The 15,066-nt window shown below is 41.1% G+C and overlaps 1 protein-coding gene across 3 annotated transcripts in view; it reads left to right on the forward strand.

Annotated features, from left to right (window-relative positions):
• The first annotated feature begins 7,078 nt into the window (after nucleotides 1–7,078).
• USH1C (USH1 protein network component harmonin) overlaps nucleotides 7,079–15,066 on the forward strand; it is a 49,728-nt gene continuing 41,740 nt past the window's right edge. For 2 of the 3 annotated variants that reach the window (XM_083863636.1, XM_083863637.1), the window contains exons 1-4: nucleotides 7,079–7,136; nucleotides 10,857–10,924; nucleotides 12,871–13,014; nucleotides 13,492–13,630. In XM_083863636.1, coding sequence (XP_083719762.1) covers nucleotides 7,101–7,136; nucleotides 10,857–10,924; nucleotides 12,871–13,014; nucleotides 13,492–13,630 — 387 coding nt within the window. In that variant the 5' untranslated portion in view covers nucleotides 7,079–7,100. Of the gene's footprint in view, nucleotides 7,137–8,152; nucleotides 8,213–10,856; nucleotides 10,925–12,870; nucleotides 13,015–13,491; nucleotides 13,631–15,066 lie in introns of those variants that run through there. The other variant, XM_083863638.1, reaches the window with a different exon arrangement.

Genomic DNA, 15,066 nt, shown 5'->3' on the forward strand with positions numbered 1-15,066 from the left:
AAGAGCTCTCTTGCAAAAGTCATTCACTCATTCCACATAAAACACGTTGGTTTATCTTTATAGAGTGACAGACTGCAAGGAAAACTCATATTCCAGGAAGAACTGACTGTCATAATTTCATTATAACCACAGTTCTACCAGTATTTCAAAGAATTATTTTTTCTTAGAGACATTGCTAAAGTAGAGAAAGCAGCTGACAGCCTGACTTGCTGTTTTAGTTTGCATTTTCTTATCATTGATTTGAGTTTCCATTTGTTCAGGTTTTTAAATAAAGAGGGTTTATTGTTTCATATATCCTCAGATGTTTGCAAATCCCACTCCATGGGCAGAGTTATAGCAGCTTGCATCTCTCTTTAAATTGGAGAAACCGAAAGGAAAACTATTTTTTTAAGTATTAGGAGCACTGTACCAAACAGATCAGGTTATTTTGTGGTGTGTTTTTTAATGTTCTTTCACGCAAAGAAAAGAATAGATTTCATTTACCACACACTTTACTGTGATTTAAAAAGGAAACTTCCAAGCCTATGTACTCCACTGTTTAAAAGAGGATTTAATAATGCCGATTTTATTTGCCCTCAAATATGGGCAATCATTAATAATCTTTAAGGTGTGCCTTCAACAACATCACCTCTCCAAAACATGTACATCAGAAATGGAAAACCCATATGGAAAGTTTTTGCCTCACAGAAATACAAGTTAGAAAGGAATTGAAAACTTTGTACTGTTATATCTACAGAGAGCAACAAAATCTAATTCTCACCATCATAACCACATCCTCCTTTGAAATCTTAGCCACATGATGAGTTAGCATGAGACATTTGTAAATATTTTCTTCTCCCTAGCTCCACATTTGTTCTCCCATTTCTTAAATATTAGGCCTATTTAAGAAGCAATAAACTTGCACATAAACTGTTGACAAAAGCACTTTAATACAAGTCTTGCAAAGGGTTTATGTGTGTGGTTTTTATTGCACACTTGAACAGTAACACATCTTGGAAGCTTTTTTCTAGAGCTGAAGCAAAAAATGAAGCCTACTAGTCCAAATTAAAGAAACTTTCACTAGGCAAAGACTAAACCCAGGGAAACAAACAATTATTATGATAACAAATTTCCCAGCATGATCTGCATATCTTCTATTTTTAAGCTGCTTTATCTAGTATTAGGGAAAAAAAAGGCATAACAAGTTCTTGGTCAATAAGATGGTGCAATCCTCAAAAACAAAGGAATTTTTATCAGTATAGAGTGGCTGGTTTCTAAAGCAATTTTATCATACACAATCATATATCTATAATTTTTCATACTCTGGAGAGAGGTTCATAGGTAATAGTTTTTATTTAAGCAATATTATACTTCTCTAAACTCCTGTACCATTCCTCCATGTTTAGCTACACAATTCCCAAAAGCTTATGAAAACTGTGTGCATTGAAGACATTAAAGGCTTTCGGGGATGACACAACCCTGACCACAATTTATGAGTCCATTCCACACATGATCTTACCTTTTGGGATGGAAAGCTATGGGATGCAAATTGAGATCATTCACTATAAGGGAGATCCCACATCCAATGCAAGCAGCCTGACTGAAGAGAAACTAGAGAGTTTGCATCACTAACTAAAATTACTCTGAATTATTTTGCCTCATTCTTCTCCTCTGTGCAAGGCAAGCATGACGTAGACCCTTATCAGAGTTAACACAGAAAATCTTTACCCTTTTGCAAAGATATTTTAAGTCTGTCCACTTCACTTCTGAAAATAAGATGAATCAATAAACCAAAGATGGACATTCCTCAAGCAAATGCCCACCAGTGCAAGCCGGTGGTGGACCTTATCCTGCTAATCCATAGATTGTACACACAAAAAGCATCTGCATGTTTCCTCAGCAAAAACAAACAAACAAGCAATCTCCAAACACAAAAAAGGTACAGCACATGCATCTTATGGTGCCTAAACATCAATCCACATCTTTAGGTATACCACTATAAGAGAAGATTTCCTTTTTGAAAACTCTTTATTACAAGATCTGCAGTTAGGAACAGTCTTTCAAATTATCAAACCAGAACCAGATGTAAACTTAAAGCAAGGTGAAACTCCATGACAGATTTCTATACTCCTGGGTACCTTTGAGACCAAACAATGTCATTAAGGCCTATAATGCTATTTTAGGATTTTCTTTTCTTCCTAAGAGTGATTAAAGAATACAGAAAAAAAAGGACAAGCCACTTTATGTAGAAACGTAAATAACTTACTGGATGATCCACATTTCATACTGTGAATTCTCCTGTTCCGAGGCAAGGACAGTGTTGTAGGTGAAGTGTTATAAACTGCCATTCCAGACTCCTTTCAGAAAGAACAAAGAAATTAGCAGCTATAAACAAGACACCTAAAAGTCTCTTCAGTCTGTCAGTAAATCTACCATTTTTAGAAAGATCATTGCTTTGCACTGGCTTACTATAAAGTTCCCAAAAAACCCTCCATTGTAAAGTAAAAAGTATACTCTACTCAAGACTCCAGTATTTTATCCCTTCCTTCTTCCTAAATATACTTTTTACTGAAGATTTCTGCTCAGTAGGCTAGCCTAGAAAGAAACAAAAAATTTATTACTATATCTTGAATTCTTGGTGGGAGAACCTAAATCCAGGAGCATTCACTATTACTGGTGGTTGATTTGGCTACCGGTTTGCAGTTATGTGACATTTCTTCTTTGCTGAGCTTTTCCCAGAAAGAGCAGGGAGAAAGCAGAGGGAAAGGCGACTCCCTCTGAGGAGCCACGAACAGGGACTACAAAGCAATCCTTCCTTTTCCCACCCTCGAACAAGGGAGCGAGAGCCACACACCCTAATTGCATTTCAGCGGTGTGCCATGAGTGACACAGCCGAGCTGCCAAGACAAACCACATCCAAAAACCCGAGTGCTGAGCTGTGGAGACCCGACACTGCCAGCTCGTTTACCTCTACCGAGAAGCAAAAAAGGCTCCCTCAAAGCAATTGTTGATGAGCCAGACCAGACCTCAGCTTTTCCTCGAGCAAGGATGCTTTGCACAACACAACGTCTTGAACAAGCTAGAAGTAGAGTCACACAACCTTCTCTTGCTGCTCTAACACTAAACTTTCCTTCAGGACTGACACTCATCGTGGCCGGGATAAAATACACGCTCTAAAGCAAGTCAAAAAGAATCAGCAAGGGTAGAACAGCAACCCAAAACACGGATGGTATGGCAGCAATTTACAGATCCATTATTGAGGCAAGATACGAGCAGAGCATCATCCTGATGAGAACCAGAACAGCCAGCCCCCCTCAGAGGGGTCTCCCCAGGCGGCGGCGCTGGGAAATGGGCACCACCTGAACTCCTCAGGCCTCATGAGCCATAGATACAATTTGGGGATGCTCTCTTTCCAGGGTCTTCCCGGGGGGAAGCCGCACATCCCGGTGGTTCGGCCGCCTCAGTGAGGTGCCGTGGTGCCCGCCCCGCATCCTCACCCGCCCCGCTTCCTCACCTGCCCCGCCGCGGCCAGGCCGGCCCTGCTCCTGGGTCCCGCGGTGCTGCCTCGGCTGAGGGGAGAGAAGAGCAGGGTTGGCTCGGCCCGGGCAGCGCACACACCCCGCCAGCCCAGGAGGAGCCCCCAGCGCCCCGGCCGGCTCTTACCTGGGGAGCGGCGGGTCCCCGTCCGCCGGGAGCTGCGCCCGGGCCCCCCACGGGCACAGGGCTGGAAGGGAACGGGGGCAGGTTAGTGATGGCCAGGACTGCCCTGCCCTGCCCTGCCCGCCCTCCCGTGCCATGCTGTGCCGTGCCATCCCCCAGCCGGCGGGACACTCACCCGAGGGCAGGCAGGCGCACAGCAGCGCCCCGAGGAGAAACCGGGTCTCCATGAGAGCGTCAGCGCTTCCCACGGAGCTCCGGCCGCTACCTGCGCCTCAAACTCATCCCGCCCTCCCGGGCGGGGCGGCCGGGGGGTTTATCCGCCGCCCGCCCTCCGCCCTGCCCCGGCACCCCCGGACACCGCCCCTCGCCCCACGGCGGGCTCCGGCCGCTCCCTGCCCTCCCCTATCCATCTCCTCTCTCTCCCGGGCCGTGCCGGGCTCCGGCCTCGCCGCCCGCACACCTTCCCTTCCACCTGTCCCCCTGCGGGGTTTGGGGAACCGGTTCGTGTCCCGGTGTCCGGGCAGCACCGCCGCCCCGGGGCTGCTCCCGCTCACCCCGCGGATGGGCCGGGATGCCCCTGATCCTGCTGGAGCGGCAAACCCTGCCCGTGCTCACAACCCCTGCCCGTGCTCACAACCCCTGCCCGTGCTCACAAACCCTGCCCGTGCTCAGCGCGGAGCAAAGCCCCGCTGGAACAAGTGTCAGGACTTGAGTAACCACAGGTATAAGTGAGACAGACACTGAATGCAGCGTGCGGCTAACGCGTATGGATGGTTTCCATAGCTCCTGATAATTTCTGATTTTTTACTATAAATTCTCCACGCTTGGAGACTTTTCTATGTTTATTCCTCGTCTCTTTCCTTTTTTTCATCCCTTATTATTAAATTTGTTTCCTTCCATTATGTCTCTTCCCTTTTCGCCTCTCACTGTTACCTTTCCCCTGTTGTTTTCCCTTTCCCATCTGCTGCTGTCTCTCTCCCCATCATTCCTCAGGTTTGCATATCTTATGACAGAAGCTTTAGAAGCTGCCCATACCAGGTGAGAAACTGTCTCAGATAAAAAGGGGCCTTTTCTGACTGCTTTGGGAAGTCTGTTAACAGTAAGTCATTAAAAAGATCTCTTTTCTGCCTTTGTAATTTGTCCCTGTGGATTGTGTTTCTTGTGTTTCATTTCTAATGAAATGATGGAAAACTAGTGATGTTTTCACTGAGAATTCTGTTCCCTCCTGTAAGTGTTGGAGGGAGAATGTGCTGGAGAGAAAAGAACGTGAGGAATAAAAAGATATCCTTTAACTTTGACACAGCCTTTTCCAAATAACCCCAAGCAGATTTTTAGAACTATGTTGTAGCCTCAGCCCATACCTGCTCTGAGTGCAGCATGTGTTTGGCTTTGGTGCACTTTCACTGATCCAAATTACATTAATGGAAGTAGAGAAAGTAGATAAAAGCATCAGGGATCAGGTTACAAAACACACTTTAATGTATTTCTTTGCCCACTAAATGGGCTGCTCGCTTTGTTAGTTTCCCTTTATGCCACAAGTAGCAAACAAGAATTGAAGATAATTTAGAGGCAATTTAGATGCAATTTCATTTCTTCCTAGGAAATATCTCATTATCTAAAAATACTAAACAGCCATAATTGTACCATCTTTTAATATATGGTGCATTTGAAACAATGAAAACCTCAGAACCATCTCATAAATTTACTGATTATACAACTGTTAGTTTTGGAGCACGAGTTAGCTTTGTGGGTTTGCTTGCTCTGTATTTACACACAGTAGAGCACAGGAATTCATGTAACAGCAGACTAACAGCCCACCCTGTTTGTCATCCTTTCTGCGTTGTGTCCTTTACATGATGATTTGGAGCAGTTTTCACATCACCAAGTGAAGTTAATTCCACAATTATTTACTATGTGGAGGAGTTTCTGATTCCTAAGAAGTTTATCTGTATTATAAAAAACAGTTACTTCCTTTCAAATGTACGTAACTTTGAGCTTGTATAAAATCTATTCCTGTAAAGCCTTCTAGAAATGATTGATAGATATCAATGATTGTTCTTAGATTATATGGAAATTTAAAGGCAACATGCATGAGTTCTAATGGATGCATCAAATTTTTTTAGCTCCTTCTTCCTCTTTTCAAATACAAGATAGTTTTGTTTTGCATGTGCATGGAAGAAATTCTATATCTGTGTGTTTAATTCTTTTTCTGTGTGGAGTGAATAGCTTTTTGGTATTGTGTGGTACTGGAACTTAAGTAAAAGTGATTTATGCATTAATAGTTACAATTTGTTTGCAACTTTGCAAGAGAAAATTGTTTTCTGAGAACAACAGTATTTATTTATTTTTATATACAGATTTAATATGCACTACTCTCATATTCCTGACACCTGATATGAGAAATGGGTAGTGTAAATGTTCCAATACATCAAAACCATCTGAAAGGGCTAAGAGCAGTTTCTAAGGAGGTGGGATAGCTTACAAAAGTTAACACACAGAAATAATAAAATAGGATGCAGGGGGTTTTATGGCAGTATGGATTTCTTTTTTTTAAATCATGCTTTTATGTGTATTCATACAAGTTTCCACTAGGTTGGAAGGAGGAGAGGTAAGTTCCCTGTCCTTAAGCAGACTCTGCTCTCTGGAGCTATAGATGGCTAAAGGTGATTTTGTATGGAGACCAAGAGACTTGGGTGAGCAGGTGTCCTCCACTCACTGCCCTCCTGACTGAGGAAATCTATCATCTTGTACTACAGAGGGGAAAGTGGGAGAAGAACCAGCTCAAGACAAAAGAGATTAGTCCGAAACAGGTTCCTTTTCAGGCGCTCGGAGCTTGACTCTTCTGCAGTTACTCACAGAGACTCTGTTTGTAAGCAACACCATTGTGTTAGTGGGAAAGGCTGGGGGAAGTCTCATTTTGACAGTGATGCATCAGCTTCACTCTGCTTACCTAAAAATAAAGAAGTTGAGATTATTTGTCATACAACAATTTATTGAAGCAATTCTTTTCTGTTGTTTAGGCTTAGATTTTGGTTGGTTAGTTAGTTTTTCACCCAGGTGTTAATATGCTTTAAAGCTCACATCTTCGTGCTTTCCTTAATTATTAGTTTAACTGACATGCGTGCACACCTGCAAATACAGGAGAGAAATTGGTATGGGAGCTGAGAGCTGATTGAGGAGGACCAGTTGTAAAAAACAGCCCAAGCGGCACACGGCGGGGCGGGGGGGCCATGGATGGATGGATGGATGGATGGATGGATGGATGGATGGATGGATGTTTATTTTCCTTTTCCTTTCTCCGCAAGCCCAGGGCGGGTGGCGGTGCCGGGCAGTGTCCGTGCCGTGCCGGGGATGCTGGAGGCGGCGGCGGGCGCGCCTCCCACCGCCCCGGGGCGCGGTCTCTCCGCCCGCCCGCGCAGCCGCCGCACCCGCGCAGCGCCCGCACCGCACCGCACCGCGCCATGGAGCGCCGCGTCGCCCGCGAGTTCCGCCACAAGGTGAGGGACAGCCGGGGCCGCCTCCCCGCCTGGAGCACAGGCTGAGGGCGGCACAGCCCCCCTGGCCAGGCACGGCTCTGCCCCGGGGAGGAGGAGGAAGGGAGAAGAGCTCGGGGACTTTGCACTGCCCGGCCGGCGGCGCGGGTGGCAGCCTGCAGGGCGGGATGGGGGTTAAAACCCTGAGAAAGAGAGAGAGAAGAGGAACGTTGCCCAGCGCACGAGCTTTTCCAGGGCTTAGATAAGTTTATTTTTTTGTTTAATGCCCCGTTGTAGCCGGCGCTGCTCGGGGCGGGTGCTGAAGTCCCGGTGCCCGCTGTGGTTCCACCTTAACGTCCCCTTGTTTTCTCATGTGCAAACCCGCTGGGTACACGGAGCGGCTCCGGCTGCCTGGCACCGTCCTGCTGTCATTTACCCGCTTAAATAAGTGCTCGGCAGAGCGCAAAATTGTACCAGCGAGGAGCGCTCAAACAGCTCTAATTAAAGAAAGGATGAGGAAAGTAGTTTAGTGTGTAAAAGGTATTTTTGCCAAGCCGTTTGGGACTCTGTCGGATTAAAGTTTGCTGTAGTGTTTTGTGGAGGTTTGGTTTGTGAAGGAAGTTGTGGTTGATTTTATTTAGTATTATTTTTGTCAGTAAGGACACACAATTTCTGCCAAGTAATGTAATTCTACTTTTATGGAAGTATCTGTCACCTGCTAATAAACACATTCGCTAAAGGATTGTTGGGATGAATTAGAGGGGCAGCAAAAACACTCTGCATGTCAAACCGGAGTTCAGAAACATTCAGGACCTGGATATTCCATTATGATGACTGTAGCCATCTAGCACTTTGTTTCTTGCTCCCTATTACTGTATAACTCAGCCGTGGGTTGTGCAACATTCCTGTAAAGACTCTGGTTTCTAAGTGGGTGGTTACTGTCTTGAACTTTAAACCTTCCCCCTTTCATTGCTGCTATAATTCATAAATCATTCAAGCCCCACCCCTGATAACGTAAGGTGCAGTGTCAGTGTTGCTGCAAACAGCTGGGAAGCAGATATCAGTGACAGCTTTATCTGACTTAGAAGACATTGAAACAGGTCTTTTGTTTTTTATTTTGTATCATCTGGCTTCTAGTGACCCCTGTGGCATCCACAGTCTTGGATGTTTACTTTTTCTTTCTTTTTTTTTTTTCCTTAGTTCCTTTTTTCTTAGCATTTTTAACCAGTTTCCCTATCAACCAAGCAGCAATGTAAAATATGTAATATATACAAACATACTGACCAGTTTTTCCCTTTCCTTCAATAGTTTTCCAAAATTTGTGTAGCTTAAACAGGACTTTACACTCTTCTTTGAAACCTGGCATATTGGGATAGTGCTAACGTAGTGCATTATTGTCATCTGAATTTTTCCCCACCAAAAAGTGCTTTTTCCTTCCCACAACTTCTATTCTACTGAATAAACTTAGGTAGACTTCTTGACAGACTTCTTTTTTTGTTTGTTTGTATGTATGTGGGTGCAGATTGTGTGATGACTTTTTATTAATTTCTATGAAAAACAGTGGAATGTATGTAGTGAGAAATAGTGTGAGCAACTCTTTGTATTTTAGGATTATCAATGATACAACTAGTATGAAGACTCTTTAAATAATCACAGAAGGGTTGAGGGTGGGAAGGACACCTGGAGGTTGTCTGTCCCAAACCCCTCCCATGCTCAGGGCTGCCAAGAACCGACTGTCCAGCGCTGTGTCCAGATGTTTGTCTTAAATACCCTTGGTTTAAAAAGTTTGAAATCACCTATGTCATGACTCTACAGTCATTTTCTTGAGAAATAGATACTAAAATCCAAGTTGTACCATGTCACCACCGATTTTTAATTTTTTTTAACATAGTGGAAGGCATGATATTTTAGGATTTATGGAATTAGAGTCAGCTTTTAGAAGCTGATGATAAGTCCAGGTAAAGCATATGTCTACAGTAAGACTTTACCCCAAGGAGTTAAAGAATTAGGAAAATGGCAAGAGATGCAAGTGGCTGTGATGCAGTGAATTGATGGAATAGAAGGCACCAGGAGGAGAATGACCCATTAGTAGGGGTGGCCCAGGAGGATTAACCCAGCTGTAGCATTCTGAATATATTAGAAATCATGTGGGTGTTGGGTTTTGTCAGATGATAAGGAAGTTGCTGGTGTAGGATGAGAAATGCAGGAGTCAAACAGAAAGACTAAATATTTTGTCAGAAGATATAGCAGAATTTAAATTTGGCCCTCCCTTTTCTGAGAGGAAATGGGGATGTATCCACCAGCAAGCATATCAGGAGAAAAATGGAATGTTTTTAAAATCTTTGCTTTCCCTGTCAGGAAAAAGAGGTGATGATAGTTTTACTCTTTGCTGTGTCAGGTTGGTGCACTTAAACATTCAATATTCTTTGTGGGACACTGGTCGTACAATATCTTAGCTAGCATTGGGGATTGGGCTGTGTATTTTACTTGTCAGGGAAGTGAAAAATGGACACTGGAATTAGTTTTACCTTGAGTTATACCTTTACAATTAGCCTTGCCTTGAGTCTCTGCATATTATTGCTGAAGCTTTGGTTGCAAACATTTTATTTCCTTTTAAGACAGATTTCATCCTCTGTGTTTTGAAATTCACTGTGAATAACTGGGTTTACTCTCTGGTATAACTGTAAAGCAATCTTGACCTGCTTGTAGCTTTCTGGCCTTTAGGTGTTTTGAAAGTGTCTTTTTCCAGAGGAGACAAGTAACAGAAAACCACCTGTATGGGAAGCCTTGCCAGCTTTAGAGAGCCAGGAGGTACAAGTAACAGAAAACCACTGGTATGTGAAGTCTTGCTGGCTTTAGAGGGCCAAGTGGGACAAAAGGAATATGAAGCATGTATTTAGTTTAGAACATAATACAAACCATTGCAAACCTAGAAAGAAAGGGCTTTTCTTTAAGTATGCAAATTGCTTCTCAGTCTTCACGTCACAGTAATATTACCCTTTAGGTCAGATGTAAATTGTTTTCCTAAACATCAGGCTTGTCCAGACGTAAAACTTATGTGATGTGACCTCTCACTACAAGTAAGATTAGTGGGGGTCTCACTATCACTGAATATAAATTGAACTCCTCATGTAAGAATTTGGGTTTGGTTTTCTTTTGCTTTAATTTACTGTAATTATCCAAGAGCGGGCATAGTAATATGACACTGGTTTAAGTAAAGGTACTATTAGTGGGGGAGGAAAGAATAACTAGCAGGTTCTATCAGTTAAGAGCTGGAGCAAAGAGGAAGAGAGGTGTAGCAGTTTGCATAATGCTATAAGTGAGCTCCTGAAATCGGTGGTTTGGACGGCAGGACAGAGATTATATCTCAGCGTGGTAGTTTTGTCTGTGACAGCATGTGCTACATTAACGAGTGGCCAAAAAGGTTCCTGAAGACGTTTATTCAAGAGTACAGTGATTATCAGGTAAGACAAATATGATATTACTGTACTAATACTACTGCTGAGGGGAAATACAGAATATATTGGGATTCACCACCTTGTCTAATTGTTGTCATAATAATTTTAGGAAGTCTCATTATAAGTGTGACATTGTGAGATAATATTCTACTGCAAAAACATGTTTGTCTTTAAAAAATTCTTTTTCCTTGATGAAATCTTTGCTCTGTGGCTTAAGAATCTGTGAAAGGCTCTCATGTTCAGCATATTAAGTCAGAGATTAACGATAATGTCTTTGGGTTTTCAGGTCAATCTGTTAATTGACAATGAAGCGGAGAAGGATTACCTTTATGATGTGCTGCGGATGTACCACCAGTAAGATCTAGCTTTATATGTGTTTGTGTAGAATTTTACTACTATTTTTAAATTTGAAGAATTAATATTCACAATTTTAAATTTTCTATATGCTGTTAGAAATGTAGGTGAAGTAAGAGGGTTTTATCCTGTTTAATGAAGTCTTGTGGTTTCACAGCATAACCTGCAGGCAGAGAAGGAGCATGTCTGTAATCACTTATAAAGTTACTTTGGTTTCATGACTTGGCAGTTTTTTAAGAGTTTGGTGGGTTCATATTTAGGGGTGTACGGAGGGGAGGCTCCTACATGAAAAAACTATTCTTAGGAAACAGGAAGGGGACATTAATAAAATTCATTAATATTTCCAAATAATGCTTATTTATTTGAAACACTGACATCGCTTTTCAAAGATTTTTTTGCTAATTTTTTCAGGTTAAAATTTTACAGCTGTCCTTCAGAAAGCTGGAAAAAATTAGTCTTGGAATCTGTTTGGCATCTTTAATGACTCTGGCTTATTACAACACAGTGGTAAAAAATTGGAAAGGTGATAGGCCTATTACCAATCCTCTTGCTGAACTGATTTAAACCACTCGCATCAGACTTTTTTCGTTGCAAATGACATCAGCCTATTTTTCCATTGTTTTTCAAAGAAGATGAGAGTATATTTTCCACTAATCATAGACAAGTGGCTCTGATAGATATTGTTTCCATTAATATTGTAATTAAAAGCTTCTCAGCAGAGTGAAATGTAGATGTTTCCATCTGATGTTTGCACCGAGGTGTAGTTATGGGGGTATTCAGCTGCATATCTGATTCAGTTTCACTCAGGTCTGTCTAATTGCTTTTCCATTCATAAAGACTTGTTTGGAAAGCCAGTCGGTTCAGCAGATCTGAATTATTTAAAATCTTCTTGCAGTTACAAAATTAACAATGCATATAGCAACTTTCCTTCAATTTCCAGAATTGCAATGACTTGGGCAAAATTTTTAATATCTCTGTGAACATATAATGATGATGTATCACTTTCTGGGAATACATTATGAAATATCCCAGGGCAAAAATATGTACAATTGCTGTTGGACTTAGCACTTAATATTTGCTTCACTGTGAATAGCATTTCCAGAAGTATTTGACCTCTAATCCCTCCAATTCCTGATCTGTATTTTCAGCGTCCATGCCCCAGAAATGTTGTATTCTAGGAAATGTAAATTAAAAGAAAGGGAACAGCAAATAATGCAGAAAAATTTTAACTGAATATTTTATAGGACTAGCTCCACTGAATCTTGGCTACTCCTCCACTCCTACAGCTGTACAACAGAGTATATTTTGTAGACCTGTAACTATCTCAGTGCTGAAAATTTCAAGGAGACCACTTTGCTTAGCTCTCATGAAAGAGATGTTCCCAGCAGTTTAACTTCTGTAGGTTTTGTTAATTATTTAATCACCCTTCAAATTTGATTTTGAACAAAAATTGAAACTTAAGCAAAGTCATTGCTTTAGCTGCTGAATATTGTGATTCTTTTTTTCCTGGCTTGAAACAATTTGTCAGTCCTCTAAGTTCAGAAAAGGAAGGAGCTTGTAGCCTAGATTTACTTATGAGCATCCCTAAATAATAAGGAAACAAAAATCCATTGGGCAGGTATATCTAATCTGGAAAGTAAATTTTGTGGGTACTCTGAAAAAGAAATTGAAGGTTTCATCTGTAAAGGTGATGTGCATGACCTTAAAAGATCAAGTGAATGTGTAGAAGACTTCAGATATTTTGAAGCAAGTATTCTTTATTTACAGGAGGTTTGCTTTCTCAGGGGCTATTTTGCGTTTGTCAAACCAGTAACTGCATAAATATCTTTTTGGTAGCTTGAAAGGACATGCAAATATTGAAGCCATATGCACAACAACTTATAAAATTAAGCTTTTTTGTTGGTGTGTTGCTTACCTGTGTTTGTTTTGTCACTGTGTTTTTGCAGGTCTATGAATCTCCCAGTGCTTGTGGGGGACCTGAAACTCGTGATCAATGAACCAAGCAGGTTGCCTCTGTTTGATGCTATCCGCCCACTCATCCCATTAAAACACCAGGTGGAATATGATCAGCTTACACCCAAACGGTCACGGTAAGAGAATGCAGAACAACAACAACAAATGCAGTTAACTTAAATGCAAGCAGGAAATACTGAGTTTCAAGGTAAATTCAGCATAAAATATTGTTCATCTGTGTAGAGTTGAGCATAATTATTTTACTTTCGCTATATTTGCTAGAAGTACAGCTACCTGTACTGTTCTTGAATTGTTTCCTTAGTAGTTTAATCTAGGAAAATCAGGGTAAAGGAGTGAAAACCAATCTTTTCTCATTTTCCCTGCATTTAATAATAATAATAAAAAATCTAATGGCTCTAACCCTCTAAAGCGGTTTCACTTATTGCAAATTCATATTTTCATATGAATAAACTTCATGGTTTTAGTTAACACACGTCCATCCAAACTTTAGTGAACTTGCTTTTTTAATGCCTATATTGTCTAACTTTCATACAAAACATTATTGAGACAAGGTGTTATGCAGCTGAACACTCAAGTGTTTTCCATTTTTGCAGAAAGCTGAAAGAGGTGAGATTGGATCGTTTGAATCCTGAAGGGCTTGGATTAAGTGTAAGAGGTGGAGTGGAATTCAACTGTGGCCTCTTCATCTCCCAATTAGTTAAAGGAGGACAGGCAGACAATGCTGGACTTCAGGTAAGAAAATTCTATTCATGTTAGGTGCTAAGGGTTGTTCTTTAACATTTAGAAATTGCTAAGACATTCTTTGTCTCTTCTAATAGAATTCCTAAGGTATATAAGGCAATGGCATGATAAAAAATACTGTATCAGTGGCGAATCAAGTCATTAAAAATGTTCATTTTGCTGGTTTTAATGATTTGTAAAGCTTTTTTTTTTTTCTTGTTTGGGATATGATAATTTTTGAAGGCTAAAGGTTTTTCTAGAATGTTTATATGTCATGAGTAGCAACAGTTATATGTAAGCAGATGGAAAGGAAGCTCTCTAGACTGTGGAAGAGTGCTTTTAAGTTGCCAAGCTCTGATTAAATGTAGAGCAGGGCATATAAATATTAAATGTGTTAATTCCTTCTTGCACACCTGAAAATAGTGTAATGAAACATTTACTTAAACTTCATGTATAAATTGTGATGGTTTTGGTTTATGCAATGAAAGAAAGAACATATTTTTTGCTATTCCCAGTGTCATCTGTACTGCACAGAATTGCACTTTCTTGTGATTGAATTTTGGATACATGCACTTGCCAATAAGGTTGGCAAAAATAATTATGTGTAGAAACACTGCAATAGTTAGCCAATTTGCATGAATGAAGTTTTGGGTGTTTGGTTTCTTTTTGAATGTGGCATTGCTTAGTGAAAAGAGAAGTGAGAAATTGCTGTGCCAAATGTCTGCATCTTTCAATCAGACTTTAAATCTGCTAAGGTGTATTAAAGATCTGAGTTTCTGACTGGAAAGGCTAATACGTCTGGCTACTTTTAATTTGTCAAGTCTGATTATGTGCTGAAAGTATCGATGGCTAAGGATTATGTTTAACACTAGTCCAAAATATATTAGACTAGCATGATTCATTACAGTGTTTAATTAAGCTAGCATGTTTTGTAGATATGCTTCAGTATTCCCTTAGAATTAGAATTTTCCTAGAATTCTCCCTCACTAATATGTTAGATTAAAAAATAAAAATAATTACTTGTCAACAAGGTAATTGAAATTAAGGTTCTGTGTTTGTGTCGCTCATGCTGAAAGCTTTCTGAGATTTTAACTGTTCCTCTTTCTGTTTGTATGCATGTGCATGCCCTTCTGTTTGTGCATTCATGCCTATATATCCCATTCAGAATCTCCTTTGAATTAGTTCTGTTTCTGTCAGCCTGCTCTGCACAGGTGCATTACTGGCATGTATGACAGGTGCATCCAGGGGGAGGCTTTAGAAACTCCTTAGAACAAAACCACCAATTCTATAGGTAGCTAGAACTGAGAGGGTGTTACAGCTCAGCACAAAACTTGTGCTCTGTGTGTTGTCAGACTAATTTAAACCTGGGATTTGCCAATGGCCAGCTGCAGAAAAGGACATTGCTGTGCCCTCTCAGAGTTTGCACTACAGAAGTTCATGTACCTCAT

Source organism: Zosterops lateralis (assembly GCF_965231275.1).
Source record: "Zosterops lateralis genome assembly, chromosome: 6".
Classification (NCBI taxonomy): Eukaryota; Metazoa; Chordata; class Aves; order Passeriformes; family Zosteropidae; genus Zosterops; species Zosterops lateralis.